Source organism: Pyxicephalus adspersus, chromosome 7 (assembly GCF_032062135.1).
Source record: "Pyxicephalus adspersus chromosome 7, UCB_Pads_2.0, whole genome shotgun sequence".
Lineage (NCBI taxonomy): Eukaryota > Metazoa > Chordata > Amphibia > Anura > Pyxicephalidae > Pyxicephalus > Pyxicephalus adspersus.
The window spans coordinates 14,373,597-14,389,268 of record NC_092864.1 but is presented as its reverse complement, the minus strand read 5'-3'; the positions used below and the strand labels follow the sequence as shown (position 1 = coordinate 14,389,268).

Sequence of the window (15,672 nt, the reverse complement as noted above, 5' to 3'; positions counted from 1 at the left end):
TGAGCTAATTGTAAACTGGAAATCGACTTTTAAGCAGAACTAAACCCTGCATTACTCATAAATCGCCATCCTCTCTCAGGGTGCTGCCATCGTCTTCTTTCTTCAGTTCCTACCTGCAATCTTCAGTCATCTTGATTGTCTGGGTCAGGATGACATAACTCCCGCAGAAGCATGGGTGAGCTCGTTAATTCCTGGCATGCGCAGAGAAGGCCGGGATTGCTGGGTATCCTGGCTGCACATGTGCATCTCCGCTTTTTGCCAGAATCCTGAAACAATCGTGCCTGATCATGGATTCTAAAAGTGGACGTTTGGTTCCACTTTAAAGCCCAATAATTTATTTATTTTTTATACTCCTTCCAAAGAAATTAAACTAGAAGGCATTCACCCCTGAGGAGGAACGGTTACAGCAGAGGACTCCAGTAAAGTCTTTTTTTCCTTGAACATTCATCCTGTTCTACTAGTAGAATCAAGCCAAAGATTAGAGGTCACCTCTAATCATTATAATATGACATTTATAAAATGAGTCAGCCTGCACCTTTATCGTATGCTGCTGTGGGAAATCTCATAGTTCTCAAATACAGATTCTGTGCCAGCGGGTGCATTATTTCCTGTACGTATTGTGTGACATCTTTCAGAGGAGTATAAAAATAGCGGCTTCAACCCTGCGTACCTTCCAAAAATAAATAGAGGTTTCAGATATCCCAGAAAATCTGCAAACTATTTTAACTGCTTCTAGATGGGAACGCCAGTGTGCAACGTTCACTTTCTGATAAAGCTGTCACAAGGAAAAGTCATGTTTATGGCAGCTTTTGCTAGTTGTAAGGACATTAGATTGTAAGCTCCTCTGGAGATGTGAAGGATTCTAATGGTTTCATACTGTAGGAGGAGATGTCTTTACTAGTGCCCAGCTGTGGTTGCTGCTTACAGCGAGGTGCCTGGCAATAAAAACATCTTGAGTCTGCAGCCTTTTATAAAAGTAGTGTTCTCCCAAGTTTTCTTTAAGCTGGGTGAAAAGAAGTTGTAGGTGGGTGGAGGCCGCCGCTGTATCGTAACCCAACTTTTCAGTAACCACCATAAAACAGCCGGCTAGTTAGTAGTGCTGGGTGGTGCGCCCGGCTAAAAGGGGCCAGGAGAACATTGAGAAGGGTAAAAGCACTCCATTTGAATAAAGCAATGTCCTTGATTAAAACCTGCAATGCATATCTCTGCTTAGGCATTTTGGGTTTTGCACTCAGCTATGCTCGTCAATGTTGCCTCACTTCCTTTCTCCGATACCTGTCACCAAGACTGAGAGCTCACTGAACAGTGTGCATTGCATCGTGTTCCTAATTGCAACCCAAAAGGGACATATATGCTGGTTTATCCCATTATTATTTTTATTGTCATGTATTTTTATTATTATTATTACGGTAATAAACAGGATTTATGTAGCGCCAACATAGTACGCAACTCTGTTACATAGGGGTTGCAAAAGACAGACACATATACACAGTGACACAGGAGGAGGAGAGGACCCTGCCCCGAAGAGCTTACAATCTGTGTTGTGATTTAAACAAGCCCTAATACTATTATAGGTCTCACAGTTCCAAAATGAGATTGCAAATAGGAACACAAATGTCCATTTTATAAACTTCAATTTTTTTTTCATATTAAATTTCAGCCTTCATGTGTGCAGCAGCTAATTTTTGACAACAGGAGCCTCATCTTATGACTTGATATCGATGAAGCAGAAGATAGACATATGTTGATCACATTTGCTGTTGCAAATGACACCCAGCAATTGATGAAGTATGAAGTGTTCAGACAAAACAGAAAGGTCAAGCAGAGTATGGCTATGTCAGTAGGAAGAGTTGAAACATGGCATTCCTCATACACCAGTGCGATTCAGCTGATAAAAGCATGGTCAGGTTGCTCAGGAGAAACAGGTTGACAAAGACCAGAGAGCGCATGTAATGCAGAAAGATCACCTTGGAGTCTCGATTGCCTCTGAGGGACTTCTGTTCCCTATACGGTGCAGGTCGTCACAGAGACAGGCCACAGGTACTCGTACAGGATGTCTGTGCACACTAGCAGTGGGAGATCGTGCTCATTCCAGTTTAGTCCCTTATGATTATAGCACACTTTCCTGTATCATACAGAGCACTTGGCAGATTCTTTATCTTTTGGCATTCTGGGCCAAGTCTGAGTCACCAGCTCTGGACCGGCTCTAGACTCCCTAACCAGGTGGAGGACTGATGAAAAAGTTTAACTCTTAACAAGGTGGGCCTGATTTATCAAATCTCTCCTAGACTGGAAAATATTTATCATGAGTAAACCTGGGTCATCCAGCAAACCTGAGAAAATTTATAAATCAGGCCCAATGGCTTTCTTTGTCCACTTTTTTTTGTTATTTAAACAGATTTTACCTTAAAGTAGATCTCCAGCCCCATGGACACTGTACACACACAGTCTAAATACAAACATCAGCTGTTTTACCTTCTTCAAGAGTTGTAATTCCATTCAACCATTCTTGCATATCCAATAGGCTGACTTCTGTATACAAAAACTAAATAATTAAAGGAAGAATTGTAAATAATCTCAGAAGCATCTAAACTAATGCCCATACCAAAGAATAGCACACTTTCAGGATAGCCAGGAAAAAATAATCTCGGTTGAAAACAGAAATCTTTGTTGCATATATTTGCAAATTTATGTCAAAGCTAAACTGCTCTTCCAAGGGTTCCCTGAATTTGATGAAGAACTGATGCCATTAATACAGCCCAAACTTTGTTAACACAGATCCTAAAAATGGCAGCGGACTGACTGTCACGGTAGCCTGTTTTTGTAGTTTCTGGACCCGGTGTTTGATTAGGAAAGTCATAATTGCTTGTCTGTTGACTTACATGACAGCCAGGCATCAAACATGTTAAGGAGAAGAGATCAGTAATGACATTCTCCAGTTTCTCTCATGACAGGTTTTCTTTAAGCACGCAAATTTGCATTGTAGTGGGCCTACAATGGTTTTGGATTCAGTAGAGAAGGCCCAGTTTTGCCTATTGTGGGGTCAAAGTGTCTTTAAAGCTCTGAGCTACTGATAGTGAGCTTTCCTGCACATTTCTTTCCCTACCCCTGTATAAGCTCCATGCACCATGTTGGGGCCGAGCATGGAGTCAGGGAAGTTACATGCTTCCCTCATACCTGCAAGCACTAGGTATTTTACACCAGCTGCAACTGAGCAGCAGAGAAGAAATATGAGAGAGGAGAAAGAAGATAGGGGCTTTAAAAATACTTTTTTCTATGGGCAAAGGGAGCAGTTTCTGTAAACCTCCTATAGGGTTTTAATTGCAATCTGTCATGTCATTAGGAAAGTGCACTCTAACATTTTATCACACCTGGACAGAAAGGTAATAAAAGATCCTAGAAACTGAAAAAAATAATTTATTTTATCTAGCATGTCTTGGTATAGGGCTGAAATTACCTAAAGCAAAACTGTACCCCCTGAGCTCCAGCTTCCTCAACAGTGTCAACACCTTGGATGGCAATGAGGTTCTGCAAATGCAAGCAGGAATTAATTCCCATACTCTGATGTGTTAAAGTTAAGCTCCATGTAAATTCTTTAGAAGATTGTAAATAGGAAGGAAATAATTTTTATTGCATTTATATTCCTTCTGCATAAAATAAGTTCCACTTTAACAGGACAGCAGAACCACTTACTCAATACTTTGGAAGATACAGTCTTGTGGTAAGGAAAGTCAAAACATGGATTGGAACTATTCAGTCAGAACTTTGTTTTCAAAGTATGATCAGTTTGACGTTTGAATTGCAGGGATTAGGATGGAATTCGCCCTTGGGACTCTTGCACCATGTGATCTGATGTCTGGAAATTTGAATTAAACTCGGGTCTTGTACTTTCTTCCTTGTGTGTGTTAATCTCCTCTGAGTGTGAGATTCTTTTCCTTTCAGTACTTTGTTTTATAAAACTTCATCGTAATCACAGATTCTTTTAAAGGGATAGTTCACTTAGAACTAGGACATATGAATTGGACCTCTTCTAGTGAAAGAGTATTGTTAATGCAATAACATACATTTTAGACAGTTGTGAATTACCAACTAGTTTGGAACAACTTTGGAAAACTGTTTTCCAAATAGTTTGGAACAGCTCAGCCCTTTCAGCATCACTGTGCCTTGTGTATAAAGCTCCAATAAGGCAAGGTCTGATATATTTGGTGGAACTCGAGTGGCATTGACCCTAACCCAGACTTTTGACCAGTGTTGGCATAGTGTAGCATCTCATGTCCATGTTGCCACTTGTGTAAAAAAGTTGCACATTTTGTATATAGTAATAGAAGCTATTAAAAATAACTTGTCCATTTATTTTTTTAGATTGAAAGAAGACTTGACAATGTTCGGCTGGTTTGTCATAATGCCCACAAGAAGCTCCTTGTCTGTTTGCAGGGACAGCCTGGCACTGATCCCGACAAGAGATATGTAAGTATTTGCTCTGCTTTAAAGACTCTGTAAAGAATCTAGATATGTACTGTAGTCAATACAATCTTACAAACTGCTCTAAGGATACATGGGAATACTGGGATGCAGTAAAAACTATGCAAGTTTGGACTTGGCTTTTTAGCATTTTACCTTGATTTGAGCTAGGTCAGCTTGTTTCCAATACTAATATTAAGATTTAGAGCAGGGGTGTCAAACTAAAATACACAGAGGGCCAAACTTAAAAACTTGCGGGCCAACCTTGAAATGTATTGAAAAAATTGAGGAAATGTTTCCTTCTCATTAAATATTAATATTATTATTATTATAATTATTAATAAACAGGATTTATATAGCGCCAACATATTACGCAGCGCTGTACATTAAATATAAACTCTTATAAATATAACTCTAATATAAACGCTTATAATAGAGAAAGAGGCATAAAAAAAAAAAATCTTATGCCTCTTGCTCTATTTGTAGCCTTTTGATTTAAATTTCAATGGTAACCTTTTTGCACAGGCTAACAATAATAATAATAATAACAACAACAATATTCTTCTATGAAAATCCAACCATTCAAGTCCATGCTTTGGAGTAACAAGGAAAAGTACAGCCAAGGGGGAGTGCTGGAATTTCCAGACGTAGCCAATGCAGAACTAAATCTTAAGAGTGGCCCGCCGCTGAAACTCCCTCTTCAATGAAAAAGCACCGCTACTTGTATTCCCAACATTATTTGCGTCTATAAAACAGTCCAACGCATAGGCAGAGAGCCTGCTGGTCTATAGATCCGAGTGATGCCGGGATCTGTAGTAGCGGCGCTATTTCAATGCAGTGGTGGGCCAGCTGCAGTTCATGGTTAGGATTCCTTTGGGAGCCAAAAAAAAAAAGAAGGACTTTGGGGAGATTTGGCCCCCAGGCCAGAGTTTGACACCCCTGCTTTAGAGCCTTGATACCAAGTCTGCAGCGCAACAGACCCTTACCACTAAAGTGAGGTCTTAGGGGACTTACTTTATAATTTTCCCTTTGCAGCCAACAGTATAGCATTTTTGTTTGGTAATAACTCTTGTGTTCCTTTTGCAGAAAAAACTTCCCCTTATGGGTGTTTCCCAGTCCATGTTGGAAGGATGTACCCAGCTTAGTGATGAAACCCTTTTAGGGTAAGTTTATGTAAGCATTTAGGTAAAAAAGGTTAAAAACAAATTGATTTACCTGTGCAGGCATTAAAATCTGATAAATTTTTGTTTTGGACTGAGTTTACTGTAGACTTGAATATTATTGTTGTATTGATATAGCTCTGGTATATTGCTCAGTGCTTTACAAAGTCAGTCATGTCACTGGCCCTCAAAGGTGCTCACAGTTCAATGTCCCATTTTTTTGGAAGGAGGGGACAATTAACCTAACTGCATGTTTTAATCCCAGAAATATATACAGCTCTCCACAACCTTCTTGCTAGACGATTTTACCTTATTTCCAGGACATATGTAACGTATAGGGCAATATTTCTTTGCCAGTCTGATGTCACTTGCTGAACTGTAGGTTCCAATACAGGGGTAGAAATTCTGTACAGACTTACCTTGGTTGTAAAGGTATGTTATGGTAGGTACACCCTTGCCTATATTCCCCCAAATTGGGATAAACTGCATGGAGTTCTTCTTTATAGCACTCCTGACTGACTCCTACCTGTGTAATAAAGATAAAAGATAACCAAGCTGCTCTGGTTTACAGGAAGACATTGTCCTCATGTGCTGAGGCAGAGCAGCGGCTGGCCCAGGAGCTCTCCTACCATGAGATGCAGATAGAGAAAGATGTTCTGGAACCCATAAACCAACTGACTGAGGTAAAACCACTAATACATACGTTCAATCCCATCAATCTGTCTCTGTGTCTTTTATTTTGGACTCTTTAGATGAAACCCCTTTCTTGCCAGCTTTTGCATTAGGTAACCATGCTCTATTACCATTGTTCTCACAGGTAGAGATTCCTAACGTACAGAAGCAGAGGAAGCAGCTGGCAAGGCTGGTGTTGGATTGGGATTCTGCACGAGCAAGGTGAAATTATTTAATTTATTCCACCGTTTATTTAATAAATATCCACAGTGTTCTCCCCATTTTAATATTTCAGTGGTCCTTATTGATTTTTGCTATACAAGATTTCCTTTTCTCATATTACTTATGTTACTCATACCTAAATGTTTGTATTAATATACTCTTCTTATTCACAAGTTCAATATATACATATGTGCTGATTCCTCACTTAATGATTTTTATTTAAAATGTATTTTTTTCTCATTACTTTGCTGACCCCTAAACTCTTTTCCATATTACGACGTTGATCCCAATACTTTGATGACAGTACATCAATCTCATGTTCTGTGCCTTGTGCTAAACTTTTTTACACTTTAAATCTGCTCTTCTCCAGGCATAACCAGGCACAGAAATCATCCACCACAAATTTCCAGATGCAGCCTGGAAAAATGGACTCTTTGAAAGAAGAGATGGACGAAGCAGCCAACAAAGTGGAACAATGCAAGGTGTGCATACGACAGGGACTCCTGATGGGATGGGGTTTTATTTATACATCAATAACTGTTCCATTACATATACAGGATTTATTTTAGTGTTTTTGTACTTGTAAAAAATATATCTGAATATTTTTTTTTTAAAAAAGGGTATTATTATTATTGTAGAATAATTTTTTTCTATAAAACCAGGAACAATTGAGAGTTTCAAGAAAAGATTTGAAAAAACTTGTGCAGAAACAACCCAAGTATCTCAAATCTTTCTTTGTTCCCCTCAGGATCAGCTAGCAGCGGACATGTACAATTTTGTATCCAAAGAGGGGGAGTACGGTCAATTATTTGTCTCGGTAAGTCACACCTGAGATTTCTGCTTGAAAATTCGAAAGGTTACTTAGATCGGCATTCTTATAGAAAATAACTATACAGATCGTAGCCAAGTTCTTTTTAATGCTTCCAGGCAAAATTCTTGAGTGAAAGAATGAGAGCACCAAGCAGTAAAATTTCAGATTTTAATTTTTACTTGTGACATTAAAAAGGTCAATGGAAAGGAAAATTGACAGTAATTTCCAGGTTATGTTTAAATCACCCCTCATCAGGGCAATATTATTATTAGTATTAATAAACAGGGCCAACATATTACGACACGCTGTACAGTAAATAGGATTTGCAAATGACAGACAGATACAGACAATGACACAGGAAGGGGACAGGACTCTGCCCCGAAGAGCGTACAATCTAGGAGGTGGGGGTAACGCACAATAGGAGGGGAGATATGGAAGAGTGGGAAGTAGTGAGGGTTTAAGAGAGGGTTTAAAGGACAGAAGAAGATGGGTAGGCAAGTTTGAAAATTTGGGTTTTGAGCGCTCTTTTAAATGAGCAGAAAGTAGGAACAACCTGAATAGGACGAGGAAGAACATTCCAGAGAGTTGAGGCAGCTCTAGAAAAGTCTTGGAGCCTTGCGTGCGATGAGGTTATGAGTAAGAAAGTCATTATTAAGTCATTGGAGGAGCGAAGAGAGCGACTAGGGGAGTATTTTTCTACCTGGTCAGAAAGGTAAGTCGGGCAAGAACTGTGGAGGGATTTGACGGCAAAGCACAGGAGCTTGAATTTGATTCCAAGGTGAAATGGAAGCCAATGAAGAGAACTGCAAAGACCTGCAGCAGAAGAGGAGCATAGGCAGGTTGGTGGTTAATTCTACATAGGTGGTTAATTCTAGATTTTAAATTTTGTGAACCATCGTTGGAAACTCAGTTAAGTTCTCTAGCAACCTGCAAGATAAGATGTTGGCAACTTTGATAGATGGCTCAAGTCCAGAACTCCATTACCCTAATTTCAGAATGATTGCATATGAACACTTACCATATGTTCAGCATCGAAAAAATATTTTATAAGGAGCTGATCCATGAACTTCATAAAAAGTTAAAATGTAGTAGTACTACTTACATAGAAACCGCTACCTCTTGGGAGATGCTACATGTAGTGTCTCCCTGGGTTGCCCTCATATTGAAGGAATAGGGGCGGCAGCTGCCAAATGTACAGATGTTGGTTCTTTCAGTAAAGTACACGCTACATGCTTTTAATTGATGAGAGTAGGAAGATAAGTCTTCAAGCTTCAGGTCTCCAAAAATCTCTTTGTTAATGACATCCCTTTCTGGATTTGTGTTAGCCATTATTCACAGTGGCCATTGGGTATTTACATATGCCGAGTTCATTGACCCAGAGCAACTATGTTTAATCAGTCATTGTTGTGACTGCAGTAAGGTATTAAACTGCCATTGCCTATAGATCATCATTGTTAGGAGTACAATAATAGCCCCAGCTTTTTTTTATTTCTCTATTGTTTTTGACATCGCATTGGAATTTTGCATTGTCTGTTTATCATGCCGTTTGCACACATTCTCATGATGTCTCACATTCCTCATGTACTCATTGTGGCTTTGTTTTCTATGTTGGGTTCTGTCTTCAGTTATTAGAGGCACAAGCAGATTACCATAGAAAAGCACTAGCTGTTCTAGAAAAGGCACTGCCCGAAATCCAGGCCCAGCAAGGTAATGAAATGCAAACAACCCTGGCTTTCCTGCACTGCTTTCAACTCTGACCTTGTCTACTTACACAACGCCTGTTTGTGTGCTTCTGTCTTTGGGCCTACAGGGGGCAGTATTTAAAATTCCACTTTCTGCTTAACTCTCACTTTGCAGTGTCACCGCTGCTCTGCTAGTGTTCTTCTGTCAGCTTTCTGGTTTAACATATTTGCTGTTTGACTGTTATAACCATTATAAATATGCATTTGTTCTTCCTGCTGAAATTACTTTGTTAAAAGTGATCTTCTAAAAAACAGAGAGGGATATGTAAAAGGGGTCCTACCCAAAATGGAGCTGAGATTGTGCATGAAAGAAATTGGGTGCCTTAAATAATTGTTTTGCTTCAGACTTTTGTGTGCCCCACAAACTTAGACAAACATTGGCTCATTCTAGCTCCATCCAGGTTTCTGTCACTGCCCTTAAATCAGCAGGGGTTTAAATGACTCCAATTAGTTTTTGAGTAGCAAGTTAGGCTGGATACACACTTGCAATAATTGTCGTTGGAAATGATCTTTCACAATCCTTTCCAACGACTAACGACTGCACAATGCATGAACGAGTGCTATACATACAGCACCATTCTGCTCTATAGAGATGGGAGGGGGAGAGCGACGGAGCAGCACCCCGCTGTGCGCTTACCCCCCTTCACTTCCATTAAGATCGTCCGTGGATCCGCCAGGACGGTCGTTCGGATGATGGACGACAGGCGCTGTACACACGCCAGATTCTCATCCGATAACCGCCCTGAGGCGATTATGGGATGAGAACCATTGCAAGTGTGTACGTAGCCTTAGAGCTGGTAATTTGAAACTTATATTCTTAGTATGCCAGGGATTTGAAGGGCTTACTAGTCCTGTAATAGAACTGGCTCTCCACTTACCTTTCCAGTGATAGTCTCTTTGTTGTAATGCCACCTCTTTGTGTTTCAACAAATAGGCCACTGGAAAGGCAGATATATAGACTTTTTATTATAGGAGTGTGTGTACTGACCGGATCACTTTAAAGAGACCCAATCTCTGGTGGGCAATTGTGAGAAGTAGAATCTGCTCTCTTGGGTTGTTATAGTAATCCCAGCTTACCCCAAGTATTGTATATAATTAATTGATGCTTTTATTTACTTCTTCCCAAACCATGCCAATTACTTACTGATCAGCAATGGTCATTTTGTTAACAGGTAATTACATAAAATTAATGGCTTTTTGAAATGACTAACAGCCTAGGCAAACTTTTATACCTAACCTCAGATCATATGTCGGCTTCTATGAAGGAGTGAAAAGAACTGACAGAATACAAAACACAGCACACCCAAATATCCCGGAGAAGAAAGAATGCACTGTAATCAGTAATTTCCAGTGAAGATTCAGATTAGCAATGAATATAACTTTCCTGCTCTCTTTAAAGGGGACCTTAAAGTGAGATCTGTTCATAATGCCTGGGCCCTCCTCTTCCCTGACAAACATTAATAGCTCTGTGCAAAATATACCTTCCCGCCCATGATAGATTGATGTCATACTTCTTCTCTGTGAAATACCAGGTAATAAAGAACTCCCCAAATCCTTTAATAGGATGCCCATGCTTTGCATTAGCCAGGAACCTTCTAAGAAGGCTGGTGATGACACTTCCAGAAATAGGACATGTTTTCTTTACAGATACAATATTCACCAATTAACACCAAATCAGTTTTACAAAGGAGGAGGCTCAGACATTATAAGCAGAATTTTGTGTAGACTGCATATCAAGCATTTAGCAGACCTCCTGAAACTTGTGCAGGAAGAGGAAAGCAAGAAACTCCATGACACTGAATCCTAAAAGGGCTGCAGTAAAAACAGCACTACTAGCAAAGATTTGTTTTTTCATGCTGATGGACGTACTATTGTGTCACCATAGCAATTTTATTATAGACAGGTTTTTGTTCAGGGTATTTCTGTGGGTATGATTTTACCATTTATTTCTTTTACGTCGCTTATTGCTTTTTTAATCTATTTCTGGCTGTCCAAATTTTTCTTTTTCCTTATCACCTGGTATTTCTTGCTGCAGACAAATGGACGGAGAAGCCAGCATTCGGGACAGCTCTAGAAGAGCACTTGAAACGTAGCTCACGGGAGATCGCACTTCCCATTGAAGCCTGTGTGATGATGCTGCTTGAAACAGGAATGAAGGAGGAGGTAGAGCAATTCCTTACACATCTTATCACAGCATTCCTTTCACTGCACATCAGCCTGACAATATACTTGTTGCAGCATGGTAAATCCAGAGTTTATCTGCCCACAGACAATAGATCACATAAGCATACAGGAACATTTTATCTGTCTGTCCATGATCTACAGCAGACATACTAGTACATTTCTTTTGTAAGGAACATTGCTGATCTTCTAGGTAAAAACCCTGCCTGTATATCATTCCATTGATGTTTGTATCTGAGTTGTCTGCAAAGGTCACATAAGTCTTGTAAACATAAAATCAAGCTGCATAACATCAATGAGCTTGTTGATCAGTCACTGGCATTTTACTGTTAGATTGTATATAATTTAGTATAAAACACTCCACAGGTCAGCACCACTTGGCAGTTGTCCATCAATCACGTTTATGCCATTTTCTGGGGTTTTAGGAAAAGTATTTTGCCTGGTGATAACTTCTTATGTTGGTTCCACAGGAAGACATGAGAAACAAATACAGAAGTTGTAAAAAGACAAGTACACTAACCAAAAATAATGGTTATGGCCTTGCTAATCCTCCATTCTTGTTACAGGGATTGTTCAGGATTGCAGCTGGAGCTTCCAAGCTGAAGAAGCTAAAAGCTGCTCTGGACTGTTCCACCTCCCAGCTGGAGGAATTCTACTCGGACCCTCACGCTGTAGCAGGTAAGCTAGAAAAACCTGTTTTACAATTTATTGCACAAAATTTAGAATTTGCATCATCAAATCATCATCAAATCATAAATGTAAACTTTCTGATGGACCTATCCAGGGCCTATAAGGACTTCAGTTTCAGTTGTTACCTGCACCTGGCTAGCTAAATCCCATATAGTCATTGGAATCCTTATTTTATCAATAATACCTTCATTTCAGCTTGAGAAGAAGGTTGCTCAGTACAGAAACATGTAATACGGGTTACAGGCCAACAAGAAAAAACATTGGCAAATTCTGGGTACAATAATTATTGGGAACTTGAATAATTTTAGCACAACTTCACTGTTTGCTGGAAGCATTAGTGCTTGGCAAGTAAATCAGAAGTAAAATATTTCCCTGAATTGCTTCTGACACCACATATGTCCAGGTATTCACACCTCAGATTAGTTGTGCTCTTTCAGTTTTCCAGTCTCTAAAATACCTAAGTATTGACCTTCTTGAGTGGAGAGTCTGGCCCTTTCCCCTCTTATCCTAAAACTAATATTTGGTGGTCACTGTGATAGGCCTATTGTAAGAGGTGGATAGAAAAAGATCAGGCCTGGTTGATATTTTGATAGAATAACCCAAAATGTTAGGGTTTTCTCTTCAGGTTTGGTTAAAACACACCCAAACAAAACATGATGCATGCATAATGACTGTGTTTTTCATTATAATGTGCCTGTAACAGAAAGCTTTGTTTTATGTTCATGGTGTGGTATTCATCTTGCTTTAAAAGACCGGTATTTTTTTTTATTTTAAGGTGCCTTAAAGTCTTATCTGCGTGAGTTGCCGGAACCATTGATGACCTTCGGCTTGTATGATGAATGGATTGCTGCTGGAAAGTAAGAGACATTTAAATAATTCATTTCAAGCACTAGAACTAGCGACCTCCGACATTTACACTTCTTGCTGCAGCTGCGTATGTGCTTTGGTGCTACTAGAATGAATGAAAACGAAGTTCATTGAAGTTCAGTATCATTGAAAATAATTTCATGTCTGATCTTGATTGAACTAGAGCATTTGCAATAAGTGTGATCTCTCCTGTGTCACAAAGGAGCAGGAATCTAAAAACCATTCTAAAAAAGACATTGATATTCCCTGTAATAGCCATCATAGTCTTCTGGAGGGTAGAATTTTAATATGGAACTGAAGCCAAGTTAAAATAAATAGCCCAGAAAAATGTAATAAAACAATATCGGCTTTTGTTGCAATATTCCTCTCTCACTCCAGTTCTGCTATACTGGGATGTCAACAGACTGATACCAGGTCAAATCCCGATACTTACACTGCTTGCATTTCAAATATACATTTAGCTATTTTTTTTTCATTACAAAGCTGCATTCATTTTGTATCTTTTATATCGGCCATGAGTTTTAAATTTAATAGTGGTAGATATTGATAATGTCATCAGTCCAGCCTTATGTAAAGCGCAATGTGATGCCCAATGGGCGATTAGAGAAATTTTATTGACCCAACATAACTCTGTCCCTCTTCTATCTGCAGTGTTCCGGACCAGAACACCAAACTACAAAACCTGTGGGTTGTGTGTCAGAAATTACCAAAACCGAACTTAGAAAACTTCAGGTAAGGAATCTCTGTATCATTTTGCATCTTTTCTAACTGTGCCAGCACATTGTATGTTCATTGTCTGTTCAACACAAAAAAAAAAAAAAAAGTGTTTGGGGCGGCTGTTGCAGAATCTGTCTCTGCGACTCCTGACAAGGTCCAGGATTTGCAAGAGATGCAACACCATGGCTTGTAGTAAACAATCTGATTGGAGGTGAAATGTAACTCCAGTAAAAGGTTTGAACCAATAGCAGGTTTTTATTGTGGCCTGAGGTTTTATCAAGGTGACTAGGACAGGAAGTAAGGGAAAATCTCAAAGTGGGCATTCTTCTTACTCTCTGCCTAGTTACTTTTTACCTGGACAAAAAGTGAGCAATGTTTGGAGGATTTTTTTTCCAATGTGACCACAAAGACCTCCTAAAACTTAGGATGTTACAATATTATGAAGTATAAAGGCTTTGCAAATTCATACTTTTGAAAAATGTTACTTCCTGGCTGGTATGCTGATCCTTTAGTTAAAAATAGAATGTAAATTAGCAATTTAGAGCTTGCTTTGATAGCTGCATGTTTGTTCCAGGTGACATAAACTAATAAATCTATACACAGACAGTTAGCTAGGGCAGCCCTTGTATTTCTCTATGTATGGGTTTCCTCGAAAGCCCAACTCTGGGCTAATTCTTTTTATTTTCATAAATGTAAAGGTAAACTGAAAATGCAGCTTCAGGCTGCAATACTCGCATTTAATCTAAAACTGTCCTGCAAAGAACCTCTTTATGGCTGCAAGATGCCCTTTGTCTTTCTAGTGCAGTGATTCCCAATCAAAAGATGTTATTGCCCTGCTCCTTCATGCATTTATCAGTGACTGTCATGTACTGGTGCCGTGAGCAATGCTCATGTCCTCCGGTCAGCACTTCTGGTGCTCAGTATGGATTGTCTAGCCCTGCATTGTGGACCCTGTATTTTCATGTGACTAGCCTGAAGGTTTCAGAAGTAAAAAAACAAAAACAAGATAAAATACACACAGAACCTTTAACGGGAGGTAGACAGAATCAATCATTGAAGAGAAGGCATAGACTAGAGCTAGACTTTAAAGACAACAGTGTGAGTCCTGCCACTTCAATGCTCTAATGTTTCTTTATTTTATTTATCTGATTTTATTCCTTCATTTAGGTATCTGGTAAAATTTTTAGCCAAGCTCAGTCACTACAGCGATGTGAACAAAATGACTCCAAGCAACATAGCCATTGTGTTGGGTCCTAATCTGTTATGGGCAAAGCATGAAGGGTGAGTACTGTGTGCATCTAGCTCCAGGATAAAGTTCCTGCAATGTAATTCCTTATTGTGCTAAAGGTTACTTTCACCACTGTCTGTTTTTTTTTTTTTTTTTTACCATTGGCACAATAGTCTATTGCTGAGAACTGGGTCAGGCACTTTGTCCTGGATAAATACAGTGTTGGTTCTAGCTTCACCTAGTGCTGAATGAAAGAACTGCATTGTAAACTTGTTACGTAGGTAGGTTTTCTGTGAAAGTCTCTTTAAACTTCTTGAAAATCGTATTCATTATTACTACACAAAGCTTCAGCCCGTTTAATAAAATTATTAACTGCCTGTGTGGGTGAAAAACAAAATAAAGGTGGTGAAGGCTACCAGGAATTCTTTAAAACAGATATTTGAATTACTTTCTTCTGTATAGTAGTATAGTATAGTTTCTACACCTTCTACCCCTTTGCTGAATGCATAATATTTTAATTCTGAAAGGCTCCTTCTTCGTCATACTTTTTTGTGAATGTGATCTGCAATTAAGAGGGTATAAACATGCCAAAAAATTGTTATATAACCAGTAGAAGATCTGCATCAAATAAATAAATAATTGCAAAACTTGGTGAGTCTTTATATCTAACCATTGTATGTCAGCATTGCTAATAGCAGGTTTGGGAGTCAGGGAGAGCTCAGTACTAAAAGGAGTGTTGTGGCAGCGGGAGAGGAATGTGTGCCGCTGTGGTTTGGGTGTCAGTTTGCTGTTCCCAGCCTTGTGGTTTTCCATCTTGCCTCGTCTACTTACACTCTCTCTAATCTTCCACAGGCCGCACTATTGCTCTGTGTATCAGCTTACCCACATCTGTTACCATACACATAATTTGTGTGTTCCCGT

At 39.3% G+C, this 15,672-nt stretch overlaps 1 protein-coding gene across 6 annotated transcripts in view; it reads left to right on the top strand.

Annotated features, from left to right (window-relative positions):
- Positions 1–15,672, top strand: part of ARHGAP17 (Rho GTPase activating protein 17) — a 76,175-nt gene that overhangs the window by 47,677 nt on the left and 12,826 nt on the right. For all 6 annotated transcript variants that reach the window (XR_011921663.1, XM_072417548.1, XM_072417547.1 and 3 more), the window contains exons 3-14: positions 4,363–4,467; positions 5,548–5,624; positions 6,193–6,304; positions 6,439–6,515; positions 6,886–6,997; positions 7,264–7,332; positions 8,952–9,033; positions 11,104–11,231; positions 11,816–11,927; positions 12,715–12,796; positions 13,458–13,538; positions 14,691–14,804. Coding sequence is in view for 5 of the 6 variants with exons in the window: in XM_072417548.1 (XP_072273649.1) it covers positions 4,363–4,467; positions 5,548–5,624; positions 6,193–6,304; positions 6,439–6,515; positions 6,886–6,997; positions 7,264–7,332; positions 8,952–9,033; positions 11,104–11,231; positions 11,816–11,927; positions 12,715–12,796; positions 13,458–13,538; positions 14,691–14,804 (1,151 nt within the window). In the remaining variant the exon portion in view is untranslated. The remainder of the gene's footprint in view (positions 1–4,362; positions 4,468–5,547; positions 5,625–6,192; positions 6,305–6,438; positions 6,516–6,885; positions 6,998–7,263; positions 7,333–8,951; positions 9,034–11,103; positions 11,232–11,815; positions 11,928–12,714; positions 12,797–13,457; positions 13,539–14,690; positions 14,805–15,672) is intronic.